The sequence below is a fragment of the Natrix helvetica genome (assembly GCF_964273705.1).
Source record: "Natrix helvetica genome assembly, chromosome: 12".
Taxonomy (NCBI): Eukaryota; Metazoa; Chordata; class Lepidosauria; order Squamata; family Natricidae; genus Natrix; species Natrix helvetica.
Window position 1 is genome coordinate 10,878,822 of NC_138556.1, and position 22,945 is coordinate 10,901,766.

General features: G+C 42.6%; 1 protein-coding gene across 1 annotated transcript; it reads left to right on the forward strand.

Annotated features, from left to right (window-relative positions):
- The first annotated feature begins 1,861 nt into the window (after nucleotides 1-1,861).
- Nucleotides 1,862-12,528, forward strand: AEN (apoptosis enhancing nuclease). Its single transcript, XM_081964873.1, has 5 exons — nucleotides 1,862-1,976; nucleotides 5,027-5,140; nucleotides 7,611-8,340; nucleotides 9,471-9,671; nucleotides 11,038-12,528. Exons 1-5 carry the CDS (start codon nucleotides 1,891-1,893, stop codon nucleotides 11,239-11,241), a joined length of 1,335 nt encoding a protein of 444 aa, XP_081820999.1. The 5' UTR covers nucleotides 1,862-1,890; the 3' UTR covers nucleotides 11,242-12,528.
- Nucleotides 12,529-22,945: the final 10,417 nt, after the last annotated feature.

Below are 22,945 nucleotides of genomic sequence, written 5' to 3' on the forward strand. Positions count from 1 at the left end.
TTCATTTAGTGAACATTCGAAGTTACAGTGCTGAATAAAGTGACTTATAACCACTCTTCACATTGAAGACCATTGCAGCATCTCCACGATCACATGGTCAAAATTCGGAGAGTTGGCCACTGATTCATATTTAGGATGGTTGCAGTGTCCCCGGCAGTGGTGGGATACGACTGGTATGCCCCAGTATGGGTGTACCGGTGCCTGCTGGGCAGAGGTGGGTTCCGGATCCCGTTACAACCGATAGGGTGCAATGGGGTTTGGCGCCCGCCACATGAACATGTGCAGCTCATGCATGCGTACTTACCGCCCACAACGCTCCAGCTGCTCGTCAGAGCATCATGCAGGCACCGTGCGCTCCATGCGCCTGCGCAGAAGCCCCGAAAACTTCAAATACTGGTAAGGAGCCAGAGTGGGCGGACCCCCGAGAACACCGTACCGGAACGGTACCTGGTGCTCCCAACAGGCACCGGTACGCCCGTACAGTCATAACCCACCACTGCTGCTGGGAGCACCAGGTACCATTCCGGTATGGTGCTCCAGAGGGCCCTTCTGCCCTCCTTATCTGTATTTGAGCCGATCAGGGCTTCCGCACACACGCATGGAGTGTACGGCGCCTGTGCGATGCTCCGCCGAGCAGCTGGAGCATCGCGGGCGGTAAGTACACATGCATGTGCGTGCATGTAGTGGACGCCTGGCCCCGTTGCACCGTACCAATTGCAACGGGATCCGGAACCCACTACTTGTCCTGGGGTCATGCGACCACATTTTGCAATGTGTTTGACAAAGTCAATGGGAGAGCCAGGTTCACTTTGGAACCTCTGCAGTTCAGATGCACTTAACAACCGTGGCAAGGAAGATTGTAAAAAGGTCGTAAAATTCACTCCACCGCTGTCTTGCTTAGCCATATAAAGCTTTAGGTTCAATTGTGATCGTTAGTCGAGAACTACCCATAGAGATAGTTCTATATAGGTAGGAAAAAGGGACGTGGTGGCTCAGTGGCGAAGATGCTGAGTTTGTCGGTAAGAAAGGTCGGCAGTTCAGTGGTTCGAATCCCTAGCGCCTCGTAATGGAGTGAGCTCCAGTTACTTGTCCCAGCTTCTGCCAACCTAGCAGTTCGAAAGAACGTAGAAAATGCAAGTAGAAAAATAGGAACCACCTTTGGTGGGAAGGTAACAGCGTTCCGTGCGCCTTCGGCATTTAATCATGCCGGCTGCACGACCATGGAGACATCTTTGGACAGAGATGACTGTTTAGTTTTGAAATGGAGATGAGCACCGTCCCCTAGAGTCGGGAACGACTATCCCATATGTGCGGGGGGAACCTTTACCTATCTATATAGGATAACTTGCCATGGTTCTACACAGTAAATAGAGAAGATGTCATGGGATTTCTAATATCTCCTTTCTTATTGCTTCTCCCAGAGAGGAAAAGAAGCTACATCAACCAAGATTTTCTGAGCCAGGATCTGAAGTTGCTTAGTTTGATTTGGGGGTGTGTGGATTGGCAGGGAAAGAAGCAGACAGACTCCTGTAGTCTAAATTGGAAGTTGATGCTGATCCAGTCAACAGTGAAGGAGACAGTTCCTCTGCTGGTCCTCAAATCAGTTTCCCCTTTGAAGGGGAGGCCGAAAGCTCTTTCTTTTCCTTTCGTTTGTTTCCTTGTCTTGTGTATTTTTCCCTTTTCCGCAGACAGTGGCACTCACCAACTCTGCCTCCGTGGCCTGCCATTCAAAGCCTGGCATGTAGGTGAGGCTTTACGCCAGCCACACACGGACGGAAACCTACAAATGGACCTCAGGAAAGGAATGAGACGCCGAGAAGACAGTTGGGAAGACTTCAGACATGCAACTGCAGCCAATTTCCACTCCATGTGACACGGGGAAAGCTGCTAATGAAAGTTGCTCCTGCAAGAGGCAGCCTGCTATGCGCTGTGTCCATACAACCAATTGCCTCGGCAAAACACAAAGAGCTGGGAAGGTAGGGTGACCAGATACCTTGAAGAGGCAAAGGAGGCAATTAAAAAAAGAGAACAAAGGGGAGAGGGGAAGGACACACTATTTACCTTTCCTGGCATCTACCACAAAAAGTGGCAGCAAAAATCTGCAAGGAAACGTAGTGAAACCTACATGTATATGAAATTACCTTTTTTCCAGCATAAAAAAACCTGCTTTTTTTAAAAAAAATGTTTTATTGGATTTTTATTTTTGAACATAAAACATCAATATATGAACAGTGTGGCCTCCGGATAGAACTCCTATTAATTCAAACAGCAACCGTCAATTGTTACATTAATCAAACTTGTATAATCCTAATGTTAATTTACTTGATAGTTTTTAGTTATTCAGTGTTTCCATGTTCCATTCTAATATCAATAATCTTCTTAAACATGCATAGTTAATACCATCTTTCAATCTCTCATCTTTCCATCTAGTTATTACTTATATTCGATTTATATAGATATTATAACTGCTTAACTTCACTCTAATTCTTACTTCTACCTCTGCTTTTTCAATCGCAATATTTTTCTAACGCGTCTTTACTTTCAAGAACATACATCAGCAATAAGAGAGAATCCAAAAAGGCACACTTTTCAGATTCCACTATAGAAGCCTACAACGAGAGTTGGAATCTACAGATTATAGCAATCTGAGATTTCAGAGAGGCAGAGAAAAGCTGATTGCTGGAATCAGAAAATAAATTAACTACGTTAATCTAGATCTAGTTGGGACAATCAGAGGAAAAAAGGCGGTGGCAATTTTCCAGAATGCAATACAGATAGTCCTCAACTTATGACAATTGAGCCCAAAGTTTTTGTTGCTAAGTGAGACATGTGTTAAGTGAATTTTGCCCCATTTTACCACTTTTCTTGCCACATTTGTTAAGTGAATCCCTGTGGTTGTTACATTAGTAACACGGTTGTTAAGTGAATCTGGTTTTCCTATGGATTTTGTTTGTCAGGTGGTCGCAAAAGGGGATCACATAACCCCGGGACACCTCAATGGTCATAACTGTGAGTCAATTGCCAAGCATTCGAATTTTGATCACACGCCCACGGGGATGCTGCAATGGTCATAAAGTGTGAAAAACAGTCATATATTGCTTTTCTCAGTGCTGTTGAAAGTTTGGTTACTAAATGGACCGTTGTAAGTCAAGAACTATCTGAAAATATTTTGATACCCAGTACCCTTCCATTTATGTACTCTTGGAAGTGGATATATGATTACTTTTACTTCAATAATATTACATAAAGGAAATGTAAATCACATTTTGCCCCATCAATACATGTCCTTTTTTTAAAAAAACAGTTTATTTATATATTTTCACATTACATATATAAGTGCTTAGTGAACAGCGTATTGTCTGGATCTGTTTTTATACAATAATACTTTTCCCACTCCAAATTTCTACCTCTGCTATCCAACCATTTATAAAGCAAGTCCCATGTTCGAAAATACTCTGTATCTTCTTTTTCTTTTAGTGTCAATCTGTCCATTTGTGCACAATCTAATTTTTTTTTTTAATTACATCATTCTCTGTACGTGTTTCCTCATTTTTCCAGCATTGGAAATACAATTCTTGCTGCTGTGAAGACATGTAATATTAAGTATAGGTTCCCTTTATCATATTTTTCAGGTATTCCGCCTAGCAAAAAATATTTCAGGCTTAAAGTCTATGTGTTGTTTTAACATTTTCCCCAACCCTGTATACGTATTTTTGTGCAATATCTCTTTGCTTTCACACGTGTCCACCACATACGATCATATGTCCGCAGGGTCTGGTTACATTTCTAACACATGTCCTCTTGATTCTTTTCTTAGTACTCTTATGCAGATTTGAAATGCTATCCATGAAAACTTGACGTGATTATTATTGTTGAGTGAAAACAATCCATTAAAAAAAAATCCCCAAGATGCTTAAAAAGCTGGACAATATTCAAGGCTTTGCTTGCCGGAGGACATAAAAGGAAAGACACATCCTTTTTCCCCCCTAGGCGTCTGGTACAGTAATCCTATTAAAGGGCGAGTTTGCGTATGCATGCATGTGGGTGCGTAATGATGACACAGAGGCACTAATGCTCTCCCATAAACGCCTGCTATTCCCCCCCCCATTTCCTTGTAGTTTCTTTAGTTAGCACATCACAAGTTTGTGTAGTTAACTGCGTGATGCCACCAAAATGATGATGCTTAATTATTATTGTTGTTGTTATTGTTGTTGTTGTTACTATTATTATTATTATTTTTCTTTTCTTTTTGCAGTCCTACAGCCCTATCCGGCATTGCAAGGCTGTGTGTGTGTGACAGAGAAATAGAGGAGGGGGAGAGAGAGAGATAGGGGAGAGAGAGAAAGAGAGATGGGGGAGAGAAAAAGAGAGAGAGAGAGATGGGAAGAGAGAGAGATGGGGGAAAGAAAGATGGGAAGAGAGAGAGAAAGAGGTGGGAGAGAGATAGTAAGGGAGAGAGAGATGGGAAAAGAAAAAGAGATGAGGGAGAGAGAAAGAGATGGGGGGAGAGAGAGATGGGAAGAGAAAGAGAAATAGGGAGGGGGAAAGAAGGATGGGGAGAGAGACAGATGGAAAGAGAGAGAGAAAGAGGTGGGAGAGAGATAGTAAGGGAGAGGGAGAGATGGGAAAAGAAAAAGAGATGAGGGAGAGAGAAAGAGATGGGGGAGAGAGAGATGGGAAGAGAAAGAGAAGGAGGGAGGGAGAAAGAGGGATGGAGAGAGAGAGATGGAAAGAGAGAAAGAGAGATGGGGGGAAGAGAGAGATGGGAAGAGAGAGAGAGAGATGGGGAGAGAGAGAGAAAGACAGAAGGGAGAGAGAGATGTTGCAGCCAAGCTACAAAAAAAGGAAAGGAAAGGAAAAGTTGTAAGATGAAATGCACAACCGAGCTTCCCCCCCACCGATTCCAGATACCAGCCAGTCGCGTGTGAGCATGCGCAGGCAAGAGTCCTATGTTTTTTTTTAAAAAAGTCCACGGGGGTGGGGGCGAGTTAGGAAGCAAATAAACCCCGCCTCTCTTTGCTAAAAGCAGCCAATCAAGTCGGAGGAGGCGTGGCCGACACGAGGGACCGGTCCGGATACGAGTAGGCTTTTTTTCTCCTTCGCTTCCGGGAAAGACACGTGCGAAGCTGGCTGTAGCCGGGTAAGGCTAAGTGGGGGGGCTGATTTTCGGGACGTGGGAAGAGAAATTTCGAGAGGTAGAAATGGTTGAGGGGTTTGGGGAACGTGTGGCAGTTGCCCTGGGGCTGTTGGGTAGGAAAGGGGCAGCCCTGGACTAAGGGAGGGCTGGGGTTTTAATTAGCTCTGTTTATATAGAAGGGTCGGGAAAGCCCCTTTGTTCTATTGCTTTAAGTAAAAGTCATAACGTGGTTTGGGTTGACTTGGGCTTAATCGTGGTCTGTAAATTCCACTCTAAAGGAGTGAAACAACAAAAGACACTGGAAGTTTTTAAAAAGAGATTGGATAACCGTTTGTCTGAAATGGGATAGGGTTTCCTGCCTGAGCAGGGAGTTGGACTAGAAGACCTCCGAGGTCCCTTCCAATTCTGCTAGTCTAGTCCAGTCTAGTCCTTGGTCCATTCCATTAATTGTCCTAGTATGTTCTATTCTATTCCATTCCACTCCATTATTTATTCTATTCTATTCCATTCCATTCCACTCCACTATTTATTCTATTCTATTCCATTCCACTTCACTATTTATTCCATTCCATTAATTGTCCTATTCCATTCCATTCCACTCAGTCCATTATTTATTATATTCTATTCCATTTCATTCCACTCCACTATTTATTCTATTCTATTCCACTCCATTATTTATTCTATTCTATTCCATTCCATTCCATTCCACTCCATTATTTATTATATTCCATTCCATTAATTGTCCTATTCTATTCCATTCCACTCTGTTCCATTATCTATTCTATTCTATTCTAATTCTTTTTCTCTCTATATTATTTCTAATTCTTATTCTAGTTCTTATTCTATTCTATTCATGGGTGGTGGCCTGGGATCCTGGTCACAGGAGAGGGGTGATGAAAAGTGAGATATGGCTTGTACTCGGATGCCAAAGGCTGAAGACTCTTGGAATGTTTCTCTTTAAGATGTGTGGACTTCAGTTCTCAGAATTCCCCAACTGGAGGAATTGTATCTGGGAACGGAAGCCCACACATCTTAAAAGTTGCCAAGGGTGAGAAACACTTGACTCCACTGAAAAGTTCAAAGGTTGCAGAAATTAGCAAAAGCAAAGCTGTCTTCAATATTGCTTGGAACATACCTGGTACCAAAGTGGACTTCAGAGCAACTTTACCTTGTGTAAATCTAGTCCGTTGTGTTTGCTCAGAAAACCACAATTAATGTTTGGCTTAAATTGTATGGAAGCACTACACATGGGTTTGTGGCAGCTCTGGGTGTAAACTGAAGCATCCGATATTTAAAAGTTATTTCTCCTGTCCCTTAAAAAAAAGGCAACAGTATGGATAGGAATGTTTCTTTGTTGTTTACTAAACGCCCCATGAAATGGAAGGAGGTCCAAAATTGCTAATGTACATTTTGGGCCTTAGGATGTTATAGTACTTAGACTTAATATACCGCTTCATAGTGCTTTACACCCCTCTCTAAGTGGTTTACAGAGTCAGCGTATTGCATATTCCAACAAACTTGGTCCCCATTTTACCAACCTCGGAAGAATGGAAGGCTGAGTCAACCTTGAGCCGAACTTCTGGAGTGAGCAGTGAGTTAGCCTGCTGTACTCCATTCCAACTTCTGCACCACCACAGCTCTAATTATATGTAGCTCTTGAGTGTGAATAGTTGCTTCTTTTTTCCTTTCTGATATTTTAAATGCAGTGCTTATCATGCATTAAGAGGCCATTTCTCTTAGGAGGTGGCAGTTGCCAGCGCCTACCAATTGGGCTTTACCTGTGGAGTTTTCAGTCTTACAGAGTATTTCTCTTGGGAGGTGCATTTATGTTATTTTCTGGTCGTTCCGAAAGCTGGAAAATTATTACTGTTCTCGTCACTATGGAGATTTTTGCTTGTTTAAGGCTACCTAGTACTTGAATAAACCAATTTTCTGGTGTCTCATACTGCAGAGAATTATAAGCTAATTAAACAGAATAGATTTGTTCTGCATAAACCACAAAAGAATCCAAACTGACATTGACAGCTTATGATACTGTGGCTTTTAACAGGAAGGTCATTAATTGAAATGGTTAAATAAGTTGTATGAACAGTCATGACTTCCTAATATTGATGCTTCATACCCAGTAGAAAAGTTGAATAATGTCTTCCCATTTCAGGGTGGATTTGATTTAAATCCTTAATTTAAATCACAATTTAAATCACTAAAAGGCTTGATTTAAATCATCTCGATTTCAATCATAATTTTTAAAGAGCAGCTGTCATCCCTGTCACACAGCGACTCCTTCTCTGACCTGCTGTTGACTCACCAACGGTCCTAACATTGCAGAATATACAGCCTCATGCTCCATAACCAAGCTCCATTTCATGCTGAATAAACTAAATTATTAATGTATCTTAAAAAGAAAACTACCTTTCGGGGGCTTCCCTCAATTCACATTATTAACTAGATCGCATCTTTCTTTTTTTGGTAGGATGTCCTCTAGCAACAAATTTGTGCCAGGGGCGATAAGCTCAACAGAGATCAAGCAGGTAGGTAGTCATAAGTTGATGACTGTTCCGATTGTCACCTGCCCCTATTCTGGAAGGAATCTAAGTGAACATCTCAATCCACTTTGTTGCGATGACAAAGCTGGCACTCAGGACAAAAGGAAAAGCCGGAAGCATCAGCGCTACAAGATGCGCAGAGCACTGGAGCAGAATGGACACCTGGCAGCCAAAGAGAGGAATCTCGTTAGGACCACAGACGTCTCTGAAAAGGATGGGATGCAGGACTCGTCGTCCTGGGAAAACGGAAGTCATCAGGTTCTGGAGAAGGATGTGAGGACAGCTCAGGAGGCTTCTTCCACGTTTGGTGAAGCGGTTTCCATTTCATCTGAGGAACCAGCCAGCCAGCCATCATCATCTTCCCAAGGTCTTCAGAACCTGCTAGCCTCCCCCAGCATCTCAGGAAAAAGGACTAGTCCCTTCCTGCCTCGGAAGTCTGTGAAGCGTGTGGCCATTGACTGCGAGATGGTAGGCACGGGTCCTTCTGGAAAGACAAGCGAGCTGGCACGCTGTACCGTAGTAAGCTACGATGGCGATGTGATCTATGACAAATACATTCTCCCAGAACGTCCAATTGTAGATTATAGGACGCGCTGGAGTGGCATCACCTGGAAGCACATGAAAAAAGCAATTTCTTTCAAGATTGCGCAGGGTGAGGTAAGCACAAGAGATTAATTTAGGTGTATCCATACAATGCGAGGGTTGAGAGAGGCAAAATAATAATTCAACCAGAATCTGCAAGGAAATGCAGAATGATAGGCAAGCAACAATACTTATGTCCACAGTCATAGCACTGTAGAGTTGAAAGGAGCTAGTTAAGCCCTGAATTCCAGTCCTCTGGCTAGCACAGGTGTCTAAATTAGTACATCCTTGATTGATTGCCTGATCAGCTTCACTTGATTATGAGTGAAGATGATCTCATCATTTCTGCTTGTTCCATTCCCGTTCTTCATGTCACATCCATCCATCCACCCATCACTTCATTTTCCTTTCGTCCGTTTTTAATGTGTCTCCAGGGAAGCAGTTAAAATTCAGAAGCTAGGGTGTTTTAAGTCCTCATTGCCAATTTTGTTTAGTTTTTTTTTCCTTTTTAACCTTTTTATATCTCTATTCCTTAAAGATTATGCACTGCTGTATACCTAGAGGGTCCCGGTTACTTTATTGATTTCTTATTGTTCTATTTTTGGTTACAGTTTTGTGGACATTCAGTTGAGTTGCATGAAATTAGAAACCATGGTTTAAAAATTTTCCTTAAGTGTTACTACAAATTTTCTACTTGTTTTTTCTTAAATAAAAATGTCTAGACTAATGGGAAAAAAATCAAAGAATGGATGGATGAGATAGATGAGATAGATAGATAGATAGATAGATAGATAGATAGATAGATGATAGATAGATAGATAGATAGATAGATAGATAGATAGATGATAGATAGATAGATAGATGATGATAGATAGATAGATGATGATAGATAGATAGATAGATAGATAGATAGATAGATAAATAGATAGATGATAGATAGATAGATAGATGATAGATAGATAGATAAGATACGAAGATAGATATTGATAGAAGATGATATAGATGGATGGATAGATGGATATTGATAGAAGATAGAAATGAAGATAGATGGTGATAGAAGATGAGAGAGAGAGAGAGATGATAGATATGAAGATAGATATTGATAGAAGATGAGAGAGAGAGCGATCTTGATCTGCTTGTTTGAGTGACGTATAACTGTCCTTTCCTGAACACTCTGGCAAATTAATCTCTTTTTTCCTACGTAGATCATACAGATCTTGAAGGATAAAATAGTTGTGGGCCATGCTCTCCACAATGATTTCCAAGCCTTAAAATACTTTCCCCCTCGAGCCTGGAGGCGTGATACATGCCAGTGTCCTCTGCTGAAGAAGAAAATCGCATCAACTCTGAAACCAAACATGTCTCTCAAGAACCTAGCTCATCAGCTGCTACACAAAGACATACAGGTAACTTGCCATCTTTCATTTCCTCAAGAGCACTGAAAAGCAGAATTACCCTGCAAAGAAAAAACCCTAATATCACCCGGTTGCCTTACATCTGAAAGTTGTTAAGTGCACCTTGTCTAGGGTTATTTTGATGTGAGGTCGTTTCTGCAGTTCAAGGGATATTCCTTAAGATCCTTGAATATCCTGTAGTGCCTCTTGGTTCCTAATGAACGTAATTACGTGCCGTGATTGCCCAATCATCTCTCGGGGATTTAGCAAATTGTGTGTGTGTGTGTGTGTGTGTGTATGTGTGTCAAACTCATCTGCTGGGTGATAAGAAATTATTTTATATGAGATAGATAGATGATAGATAGATAGAAGATGATAGATAGATAGATAGATAGATAGATAGATAGATAGATAGATAGATAGATAGATAGATAGATAGATGATAGATAGATAGATGATAGATAGATAGATGATAGATAGATAGATAGATAGATAGATAGATAGATAGATAGATAGATGATAGATAGATAGATAGATAGATGATAGATAGATGATGATAGATAGATGGATGATAGATAGGATAGATGATAGATAGATGATAGATAGATAGATAGATAGATAGATAGATAGATAGATGATAGATAGATAGATAGATAATAGATAGATGATAGATAGATAGATAGATAGATAGATGATAGATAGATAGATAGATAGATAGATAGATAGATAGATAGATAGATAGATAGATGATAGATAGATGCATACACACATACATACATATGATATGAAGATAGATATTGATAGAAGATGATATAGATGGATATTGATAGAAGATAGAAATTAAGACAGATGGAAACTGTATATATAAGGAAGGCAATGTGAGGGCATTTGTCTCTCCTCGTGTATCTCTCTCCTTGTGTTCTATCTGCATTGTGGTTCCCGGGTAGAGTTGTAGGTTGATTGATTGCCTGGTATTTGCCTAACACGTGTATATATGTATATATAAATCTTGTATATAAACCACTGTTTGAAAGACAAAACCTCTGTGCTGTATTTAGCTCCTGGATTGTCTCAAAATAGTAATCACGTTGTGTGCACTCTGACATAGAGATAAATAAATAGAGAGATGGATGGATATAGATAGATCAGATAGATAGATAGATAGATAGATAGATAGATAGATAGATAGATAGATAGATGATAGATAGATAATATAAAACCATCTCTTATCACCCAGTAGATTAATCGCTAAGACTAATTTTGCTTGAAAGCCTTATTTTTTCCAGTGCCGTTGTCATTTTGAATGGTCGATCAACGGATGGTTCTAAATGGAGGATTTACTTGCAATGTTTTGTGGTTTATTTGTTCCCTCCCCCAGGTTGGCAAACGTGGGCATTCATCTGTCGAAGATGCCCAGGCATCTATGGAGCTTTACAGATTGGTAGAGTTTCAATGGGAGGAACTCCTGACCCCGAGTCACCCCACGGGCCCTTCAGCCGGCACCCCGGATGGTGATGCCGATCACAGTTGCTACATGGATGATCAATACTGGCCCAAGGACCTTGACGTAGACTGCAAATGATGGTTCGGGTTTTAGGAAGTTGGTAAAGAAATTATGCCGCTGTTCTGAAGAGAGAGTCGGGATTCGTGTCTTCTGGCATCAATGAAGCAGCATTATTGACATCTGTTTTCCTCAATGGGTACATGCCAAAGAATAAAACTTCGAGCCCAAATTAGCTTTATCAGTTTTGGACCTTGGAAAGTGGCGCCTGAAGAACCTCCAGCCTTAAAGCCTTAGATGTTTGAGCTAAAGAAGTTGGCAACTTGAGCTGCGTAGATCCAGTCTATTCAGAACAGCAATTTCCTTTTTAGAAAGCACCCTTCTCCATCCTTGTCTTGCTGAATGAATGAATGACGTAGGAGTGAATTGCTGAATCAGCCATGACCTGAGGGTGGGGGAAGGAGCGGGATGGTGGTGGATCCTTTTCAAGCTTGGCTTAATTTCTTTCCTTTTACTCCAGGCCTATTTTTAGATTTACTGTGTTTTTCGGAGTATAAGATGCACTAAGATTTTGAAGAGGCAAATTTAAAAAAAAAAGGTTTTGCACTCTGCAGACCTCCCAAAAACTGCCCGTTTTTCGTGAAAACGGGCCCGTTTTCCATCAAAAAAGGTGCATGCATAGCCTTTAGGAGGCTTCCAGAGTGCTCCTGGAGGCTGGGGAGGATAAAACAAGCAAAAAACAGCCCATTTTTCGCTCATTTCTGTCCACCCCAGGAGCACTCTGGAAGCCTCCTAAAGGCTATGCACGGCCATTTTGGGAGGCCAAAAATGATGTATTCAGTGTATAAGACGCACCCAGATTTTCACCCTCTTATTTGAGGGGAAAAGGTGTGTCTTATACTCTGAAAAATACGGTACTTCTCTGATTATAATGCTGAGTGAAAAGGCGATGCGTATCCAATCTTCATGCTGTGGAATTATAGGTGTAGTGTAGGTGTCTACTATGCAGGGTGGATTTGATTTAAATCAAGTCAATTTAAATCGCGATTTAAATCCCTGGTAAAAAGGCTTGATTTAAATCAACTTGATTCAAATCGTAATTTTTGAAGAGCAACTGTCATCTCTGTCCCACAGCGGCTCTTCCTCTGATCCACTGTTGACTCCCCGACAGTCCCAATACGGCAGAATATACAGCCTCCTCATGCTACATCACTAAGCTCCATTTCATGCTGAAGAAACTAAATTATTAAGGTAGTTTAAATAGAAAATTGCCTTTAGGTAGATTTTTACTCCAAAAGCATTTTATTAAAATAAATTTGATTTTTTTAAAGAAAATCCGATTTACACCCAAAAAAATCTTGATTTTTTTAAAAAAATCTATGATTTTTATCCACCCTACAACTGTGTGTGTGTGTGTGTGTTTCTACACATCTCTGTGTTACATTCCAGCTGATTTACGTAATACTTTTTTTCCTTCTGCGTAAAATCACCTAGGAATACATTCACATCCTGAAATGTAACCAGAACCAATTGATCGTGGCTACCTTCAGTAACCCTTCTTGCAGGGATAATAGGTGGGGGGGTGGAAGAGAGAGAGAGTTCTTATCTCTAATTGTGTTAGCGATGGGCCGATTTGCATATTTTGAAACTTTCCCTGTTTATGAGTGCATCCAAAGGGAATTTGGGACCACTTAGGGCAAAACATTTGATATCTTTCTGCAGCAAATAAGGACTGCTTGGAAGAATAGAACTCTGCCCAGCTTCAGTTGTTGCGAATTCCAGTTGAAGTATTATGATGCTGAACAACACACACACAAAAAACACACACACACACACACACACAGGAGGGGAGGAGAACCCCACAGATGTTCAAAGCTAAACTAGGCTCTCTAGAATATTAAACAGAAGCAGGAATTAGTCATCTCTAAAAGCAACTAGGAGTTAAGGGAAAAGTGCCTCTCTTGTTCCATCATGCCTTTCTTCTATCTGAAATCTAAAGGTAGAAAGGAGTCTGCTTCACTGCTTTTGACAGTTGCTCACGGCTTGATGTTTTCCCGGAAGTCTCTGATGCCATCATCTGATTGTGTCAAGGCTCCTTTCGTTACTCGAACAGAAATGGGAAACCGGCTTTGCTTTAGAACCGTGATGGCGAACCTATGGCACTTGTGCCAGAGGTGGCACGCTGAGCCCTCTCTGCTGGCATGTGCACCATTGCCCCAGTTCAGGTCTCCGTGGCGTTTCTTTCGTGAGCTTCTGTTTCCCTGCAAACGACAAAACAAGCTCACGAAAGAAAAAGATCTTCCCTCTTGCTGCGCTGCCGGTGTTGGGATGCCCCACTTCCCACCGGCCAACTGATCTTCGGGTCTCCGTTGTGCATGTGTGCATGCCCACGCATGCATGCAAATCCGTGCGTGCGCACTTTTCACTTTGGGCATGCACACACACGCACAGTTTCAGCACTCGTTGTCTAAAAGGTGCGTCATCACTTGCTTTAGGATTACAATTCCCAACATCCCAAATGTTTGGCAAATACTGCATGAGAGTTCTGAGGTTGATTGTTTATTTGGAGGGGTGTCTGTGTGTGTGTGAATGATTTCTCTACCTGGAACTGGATTCCTGGTTAACAAACTTCTTTCATGTGTCCATATGCCTTTAAATTAAACTGCACTATAGTCACTGTTTCCACATAACACTGCATGCACATCAGAATTTATCCTAGCTAAACCACTGGCCTCTTTGTATTTTGGGGTGGGGAAGATACACAATTTCTTGAAAGAGTGCCATTGTTTTACAAAGTATTCCATGAGGAATATTTCTTTGCATTCTGTCCCAAATTTCCCACTGGTCAAACGTTGGTATGAGGATTAACATGGCTTTAACACCCTTTATTTATTATTATTATTATTATTATTATTATTATTATTATTATTATTATTATTATTATTATTATTATTATTATTATTATTATTATTATTATTATTATTATTATTATTATTATTTTAAAGCTTCATCTTGGTGTGTTGAGTTGAATGTCTTCTTTGGTATCTTTTTATGCATGAAGTATTCGCCCATAAGTTTCTCCCAGCTGGATTCGGAAATTTGAGGTCCCTAAACAAGCTTACTTCCTTTCCTTACATTTGTATAAACGAAAGTCTTAATTCATGCAGTGGGGGGGGGGGGGGGCTCGGGTCTTCTTGAGATATCTAGGACTATGTTCAAAAATACCTTTACTTTCACTAAACATTGTACATGTTATTCATATTTTGTGCATGTAAACATACATACATACAAATAATTTTGTTGAATGAGTAAATAAAGGCATTTATGTTTGTATCAAAAGAGAAAGAGGTACCTCAAGACCACTGGGATTTTGTTCTCAAATCTCAAGTACAGTTCCAAACCGAAGTATGTCACCTGCATTATTACCAACCACAACACAGAATGGTACGAAGTTTCGTAAATTCTCCCTCCTCCTGATCAATGCTGTGCACAAAACAATTAAGTCAAGTGTTCTCCTGTCCTTCCAACTATCTTAATTCAGGATGAGGGGTCATTAGTTGAAAAGTTAGGATCCCTGTACTTAAAAGTGCCTGGAAAAACATGAATGAAAAGTTAAGATGACTTAAATTCTGTACACGGAGGGCACAATCTAAAAGCAAGGATGCAATGAGTATCTCTGGAGATTCCCAGTCATCCAGGTCTTCGTTGTCCCAAAGATGGTTTTTTTTTTCCAAACGGCAACAGGGATTTCTTTGTTTTTCCTTGAAGATGTTTCGCTTCTCATCCCAGAAGCTACTTCAGATCTGAATTCACCTTCATTCTTCAAAACTGAAGAAGCATCTTGGACGAGAAGCGAAACGTCATCAGGGAAAAACAAAAGTCCCGTTGCCTTTTGAAACTGCACCTTCGGGATAAGGATGAAATGGGTTTTCACTCAGTTTCGTACTGGGTTTCTCATGGCTTCTCTTGCAGAACTCGGGGCAATTTGAACTGCAAAATGTGATTCATCGGTTCCAGAGATCTTCTATCTGAATTGTCAAAAATGGGGCTCAAGATTCGGAACAGTGTGAGATTACTGAGGTCTTGGATTCAGGAGTAATACAAAAGACGCAGCAATGGCAACTCTGAACCTGCCATTGCTGCGAAGTTGCAATCAATATGTTTTGAATACTGTAGAGTGATTTTGAAAAGTGATTTTGATCTTCATGGGGTTTTATTCCCCCCCCCCCATCTGCTTAAGGGAAGGTTAATGATGCCTTTATGAAACAAATATGAAGAGTCCTGCAGTGTTAGCTTTTGAATATGAGATGGATTTGTGCAATACCGAGCGTTCTGGAAACTGCAAAGGAGACACCGCATTTTTGTCGCTATTATTGCTTGGCATGATATATGTATTCCAGCTGGTCCGGTTATGGGTCAAGGGGTCAGGCGCACACACACTAACTGACTGCCCCACCAGTTTTATGTCAAAGGATGACCTTGAACATACCAGTAATAAATAAAGTTTTGCATCCAGTTGTCTATTGAGTCCTCATTGCTATCAGTGTATTGACTTTGATGGGAGGGGCAGGGGGGAGAATCCATGAATGTCAAATGCTGGTTCAGAATAGCAATAGCATTTAGACTTCTATACCACTTCATCATGTTTTACAGCCCTAAGTGGTTTACAGATTCAACCTATTACCCCCATCAATCTGGGTCCTTGTTTTACCGACCTCCAAAGATTGGAAGTGGAGTCAACCTTGAGCCAGTCAGGATCGAACTTCTGGCGGTGGGCAGAATCAGCCTGCAATGCTGCGTTTTAGCCACTGCAACACCCAGAGCTCTAAATATCTGGTAGCTTTAGAGAAAGATTTGCCATGGAAATTTGAAGTTTAAACTCTTCAAATGAGATCCATTGGAGGTTACTTTAAAGAGAGTTATAAGGATAGCCATCTCCTCCACATGGCGTGACTGCCTCAAATAGCAATAGCCCTTAGACTTATATACCACTTCATAGTGCTTTACAGCCCTCTCTTAGCGGTTTACAAAGCCAGCGTATTGTCCCCAGCAATCTGGGTCCTCATTTTAACGACCTCAGAAGGATGGAAGGCTGAGTCAACCTTGAGCCGATCAGGATCGAACTGCCAAATTGCTGACAGTCAACCAACTTAGCCCGCAATACTACCTTCTAATCACTGCGCCACCATGATACCCAAATTCACCTCTGCTCTAATTTGCCACCTTTGGTGTGTAACTTGCAATTGTTGGTTCCACTTTCCTGTCAAATACAGCTATTTGATGTGTTAATGTTTAGGCCCTTGTTGCGTTGCAGAACCTAATACTTGTTTCAAAGCATTTTGATTCTCTCTCAACCTGACAACAGCAGGGAAAGTTAGGTGGCCCTTGGCAGTCAGGCAGAGCACAAATGTCGCTCTCTTCCAACCCAGGAAAATGGCGGAAGCAGAGACCCAATATTCAGGAGGCTCAGCTGGCATTTGTGGTTTGAAGTGGCCACTTCGCTCTGTCTAATGCCAAGGATTGTATATGCGTGCCGGGAAGAAAATGTCCCTTTTCGTTCAAGGACATCAGTCTGTTCCAGCCAGCCAGACGGAGAAGGTATCTTGCAGAACTCTTGACTGATGGGGTCCAGGGAGACAGCCTTCTCTGCCATTGCCTCTGCTTCAGAGGGGGGTTCTACCAATTCAGACCAGTTCGGCCGAATAGGTAGTAACTTGGCGGTCTCTGTCACCGGAACCGGCAGCGACCCAGGCCTACCATACCCCCAAACTGATTCTCTCAGCGGCGCCTATGGCGGTGCCATCTTGTTTTTGGATTTTTTTATAGTACTGTGCATGTGTGCGCAGGGCGCATGAGCAAACTGGCAGTAGCAGCAGCTGGAGCCCAGCCCTGCCCTGTCTTATGGAATCTCCCCCACCCCTCCCTGCAGAGGTGAAGTCGTCCTCCACTCTCCTGGCTTTCCCAAAAAAGGTTTAAAACACGACATTGCATTAGGAGCCCCAAGGAACATCCAGCCATGGGGTTGGTAGGTGTCACGAGAACCCTCTCTCCGCCCTTGCCAACTAATTTTTAATGGGGTTCAATGATGCGTCTCTTGCTAAAATGTATACAATTTCATAACTCTGAAAAAAAAAACGGCCATAAGTCACATTTTTCAGTGCTGCTGCGACTTTGAATGGCCACTAAAACGACCTGCTGTAAGTCAAGGAATGCCTGTATATATTTTATGTGTCTTATTGTACATCACCCGAGGTCCTTCTTTGAAGGAAATGGGCAGTTCAGAAATGTGAAATGTAAATAAATAAATGATAAGGCTAACTCGGAAGGAAGTGTCCTGATCTTCTCCATCACCTACAGCTTTCCCAGCAATAGCACTTAGACTTCTATACGATTCACAGTGCTTTACAGCCCTCTCTAAATGGTTTACAGAGTCATCCTCTTGCCCCCCAACAATCCACGTCCTCATTTTACCAACCTTGGAAAGATGGAAGGCTGAGTCAACTTTGAGCCGGCCAGGATCCAACTCCAGGTTATGGGCAGAGTTTACCTGCAATACTGCATTCTAAGCATGGTGCCATTACAATCCTTCCTTCCTTCCTTCCTTCCTTCCTTCCTTCCTTCCTTCCTTCCTTCCTTCCTTCCTTCCTTCCTTCCTTCCTTCCTTCCTTCCTACTTAGCAATAGCACTTAGACTTCTATACCACTTCACAATGCTTTACAGCCCTCTCTAAGCGGTTTACAGAGTCAGCCTCTTGCCCCCCAACAATCTGAGTCCTCATTTGACCCACCTCGGAAGGATGGAAGGCTGAGTCAACCTTGAGCCTGGTGAGATTCGAACTGCCAAATTACAGGCAGCCAGCAGAAGTAGCCTGCAGTACTGCACTCTAACCACCGTGGCACCGTGGCGCCTACCCAATGATATGCAAAAAAAACCAAAAAAAAAACCCAACCCTGGAGTTCTTCCAGGAGAAAATCTGTTCCTCAATGACAGCATAAAGAACCCCAATCTCCCCCTCCCCACACCTCCCAAATTGTCTTGTAAGACCCTGACTGAGACTGGTGTGCCATCTGCTGTGTCTATGCAAACAAAATTGGCATGTCAAGTGACTGATTCTTTCATTATGTCTCTCTCCCTCTCTCACACTCCTGGTGTTATTTTCTAACAACTCTTGTTGTTGTTATTTTTTATATATATATAGCAAATTGGCCTCTTCCCCCTCCCCCTCCCTCTTTTAAAGGTTGAGCCAAGCAGATGGAAAACTCTGCTGGTTTTTACTATGTTTTCCCTTAGGTTTGCAAACTCACATTTTAATAAGTCGAACAGTGTTCTCTATAGCAATGCCACAGTATCGGGATTTGAGGAGGTGGTTTAAGTGAGAATTGCCTAGCCGAAGATGGGAATCCAAAGTAATGATGCTGGTGGAGCTTTGGGGTTACTGGGAGACCTTGCTGCTGACGCCTATTGTACAGGTACAGAAATAATCTAGTCAGAGATTTAACAGATTAACGGACTTGGAAGGGACCTTCTAGTTTATCTAGTCCCGTGATGGCGAACCTATCATGGGCATGCCAGCTGTTGCCCCAGCCCAGCTCCACCTGCCGGCCAGCTGGTCTTTGGATCTCTGCCATGCATGCATGGAGGCGGGGCGCATGGGGGAGACATGCATGTGCATGCACAGGGGATGCATGCACGGGGGGTCGTGTTGCATTTGGGGGCCTTACACAGAGCCCCCACATCCTGCTGTGGCTTCCAGGTTGGTGCAGAAGGCCTTCCAGGCCCAAAAATGGAGCACGGTGGTGGTGGTGGATTGTATTACAGGTGAGGGCACTTTTGGCATGTGACGACAAAAAAGTTAGCCAGCATTGATCTAGTCTAACCTCCCTGTCCAAGCAGGGGACCCTATACCACTTCTGACAGATGGCAGTCCAGTCTCTTCTTGAAAGCCTCCAGTGATGAAGCTCCCACAACTTCCGAAGGCAACTTCCGTTCCATGGGTTGATTATTCTCACTGTCAGAAAGTTTCCTCCTTGTTTTTAGGCTGAATCTCTCCTTCTTCAGTTTCCATCCATTGTTCCTTGTCCGGCTTTCAGGTGCTTTGGAGAATAGCTTGACCCCTATGGATATACCCTTTGTAACTGAGCAGCATGTGAAGTTGGATTCGTTTTAAACCGGGTTTTTTTTGTTTGAAGTTTGGCTTTCTTTATGAACTCAGCCCTTTTGTTTGATTTATGATTCTTTATATTGTCAAACCCATTCATTCAGTTATCACCTTAAATATTAAATAGGGAAACCCAAGATCTAGGATTAGTTCAGGATTCAGGGCATCAAATTCCACCCATAAAACTGGATTAATTTAATAAAATCTAAGGTAAAAATAACCACAGCTGGGATATGAATGCAGCCTCTAATTAGCACATAGACTGAATATGTGAATGATTCTCTTGGTAATTGTTGTAAGAATGAAAGAGCGCTCACTGTACAACACCCAGCCTTCAGAATTTCATCTGTTTCCTTAAATGAGTTACTGTTCCTCCAAAGTGGAATTAAAAACAGTTCAATCATCTGATTATAACCTCCCCCCCCCCAATTTTTTTTTCTGTGGGTGTGGCAGGGGAAGGATACTGCAAAATCCGCATTTCCTCTCCATCAGCTGGGACTTGAGAGGTAGAGAATAGATGGTGGCAGGGCCAGTCAGAGGTGGTATTTACCAGTTCTTCGAACTACTCAAAACTTCCTCTACTGGTTCTCCAGAACTGGTCAGAATCTGCTGAATACCACCTCTGCCCCCAACTCAGAAAATCAAAGAATTAGGCAGCCTGCATAAAGGAAAGAGACTGTAACTGGGTATTTTTTAATGTCCCCAAGATCCAGAGGTTCGAGGCCCAACATACGCTTCCAAGAGTGGGTCAACATATTTATCCTAAAGAGATTCACATTACACTGAGCCAACATCATGAAGAGACCATGCTACAGTCTATTCCATCTTTCACAGGGGCTTCTGGAGTCAAGTAGGACCTGTCCGTGGTACTGAGGATTTTTCCTCATTATGCTATGACACGCCCTCAGGGCTCACATCAAGAAGAGGACATCAAGGAGACAAGAAGGAGGATCTCAATTCCTAGTGTTTGTACAATCCATAGGGTTTCTGTGCAACTCCCAAGTCCAAAATTAGAAATCATTCTAATTTTCCTTTTAACACATAACCACAGACCCATGGTCATAGTGACTGCAACAGATTTCCAAAATGTTCAGAACACACCTCTTTTTAGAAATGGACTGTTCTGGTTTGCGAATAGCTTTTGTTTTCCCTCCAATAAGAGTGTATTGGGGTCATTTTGACCGCAGAGCTTTGTTAATGTATATATTTTTTAATAATGTCAGGGCCACATTTTCTGCCCAAAAAGAGGGTGATTTGGTGATCCAAACTTTGAAGAAACTGTTCTAACATGGTATGAAGAAGCAGAGAGAGCGATCTGAGTGAAGTGGAATTGGATTGCAATATATATTTTTTGTAATGGACGATGAGGAACCAGCCACTGGCACCGATTCTGATATTAGTGATGAGGAAGCTCCCGATGACGAGGTACAATCTACATCATGCCATACTTTATATGGCAAGAACAAATGCAAGTGGTCTCCTGCACCTTTTGGAAGCAATAGTTCCAGACCACTAGTCACAATATTGTAGTGCAATTACCTGGTCTATGGCCAGCATCTAGAGCAGTCATTATGACCTCATGTCTGTAATAGCATAGCCGGAATAGTATGTCTGTGGTTAAGGGTTAAAGCTGCACTTTAGGCTTTGGTAACTGGCAACCCAAGTGAATCAGATTACCAGCCTATTGCATTGCACTAGCATCCTTCAGTCTCAAAAGACACTGGTATCGTGTTCTGGAAAGAGGTCAAAGGTGGAGTGCCCTCTCCAGAGCACGAGGTCTGGGTAGATTAATATGGAGGATAGACTGTTACCCAAGCAGCAGATCCCCCTTCTCCATGTTGCTGAAATAGTCCAATGGAACAGCAGAGTCAATACGATTGGTTCCAGCTGCATCGCAGGAGTTACCAGAACGTCGTTGTACACAGTCACGAACTGCTTCCGGGACTCCGGCTCCAGATTTTGCCTCGAGGTTGACCCCTGAAGCTTTTTCCAGGAGTGGATAGAGCCCACAAGGTAGTGGAGGTTTGTCATCAGAGTTTCCCTTCTCCTAGAAGATGGTTCTGCTGCTTTATCTGCCATTGGGGCGTAGAGCCCTCTTCCGCCTTCAAAACCGTTGACTGTCTTCTCCTGTAACCCTGGAAAGGGGCCCTTATGAAGTGCTACCAGCTGGGCCAGCTGAACCAAGGTTTTTTAAGGAGGTGTTACTCCTCCATCACTCACCCTTTGTCCTGGCTTGTGACAGGCAAAGCCTGACTTACCAAACATTGGGCCCAGGATGGCGGGTTTACCAGCCTACTATAAATATTTTTAAGGATAGCGTGAGGGGAATTTATACAAAGCTTTTTGAACATTTCAAAATAGCCACATCAGAGACAGAATGGAGCAACGGCTCAGAAGTGCTCAAATTTGAGATCAGAGCTCCTACTAGCACAAAGGTTGTCTTGGGTGCAGATCGAGATTCCCCCCCCCAAAAAAATAGCACAAAATAGATTGGACAAGATGAAATATCAAAAGCTTTTCCTATTTCCCCAAGCTACTACCACGAAACCTGCCTGACAATTTTCTCCTCTTAGTCTACTGGACCGGGACGCCTTACGCACAGTCACTCATGCGCTGGTGACGTCTCGCTTGGACTACTGTAACGCTCTCTACATGGGGCTTCCCTTGAAATGCACCCGGAGGCTACAGTTGGTCCAGAACGCAGCCGCGCGGGTAATTATGGGGAGTACTAGGTACTCCCATGTGACACCGTTCCTGCGCGAGCTGCACTGGCTTCCTGTGGTCTATCGGGTGCGTTTCAAGGTTTTGATAACAATCTTTAAAGCGCTCCATGGCTCAGGACCTAGTTACTTGCGGGATCGTATTCTGCCCCATACATCCCTGCGACCAATCCGCTCGCACAGAGAGGGCCTCCTCCAGGTGCCGTCCACCAGACAGTGTCGAGGGGCGGCGCCTAGGAGTAGAGCCTTCTCTGTGGCGGGCCCAGCCCTGTGGAATGACCTCCCTCCGGATATTAGGAATACCTCTGACCTCTGCTCCTTTCGTGTAAAGCTCAAGACCCACCTTTTTCAAGTTGCTGGCCTGGCTCAACTTTGATCCAACTATATCGCTCCTGACGGGTTTTTTATTTGGGGTATTTTAATTGCATTCAATTTATTTAGGGGTTTTTAAACATTGTGTTTTTACTTGTTTTTATCTATCAGTTCACCTCCTCCTTGTATATGTCGTGTATATGTCTTGGTATATGTTTTGTTATATGTATGTCGATATATTTATTTCCTATGTTTTGTTGTACGCCGCCCCGAGTCCTTCGGGAGAGGGTGCGGCTAAGAAATAAATATTTATTATTATTAGTAGTAGTAGTAAGAGTATCCTGTTCTGAAACCTATACAGGATGGAGGTAGGATTGGTTACAAATACTGCAATACACTCACCTATGTTATGACTGCTGTTTCAGAATGAAGGTTTCCCCTGTTTAGTTGAGTCTGATTTCAGGTGGCGGTGCTCATCTCTATGTCAACTCATAAAGTATTCCTGGCCTGCTCTCGAGTTGCCATAGGCAGGAGGAGGGAGAACTGATGAAGCAGCTTGGCTGCCACAACCAGAAGCACATTCCAAGCATTCCTT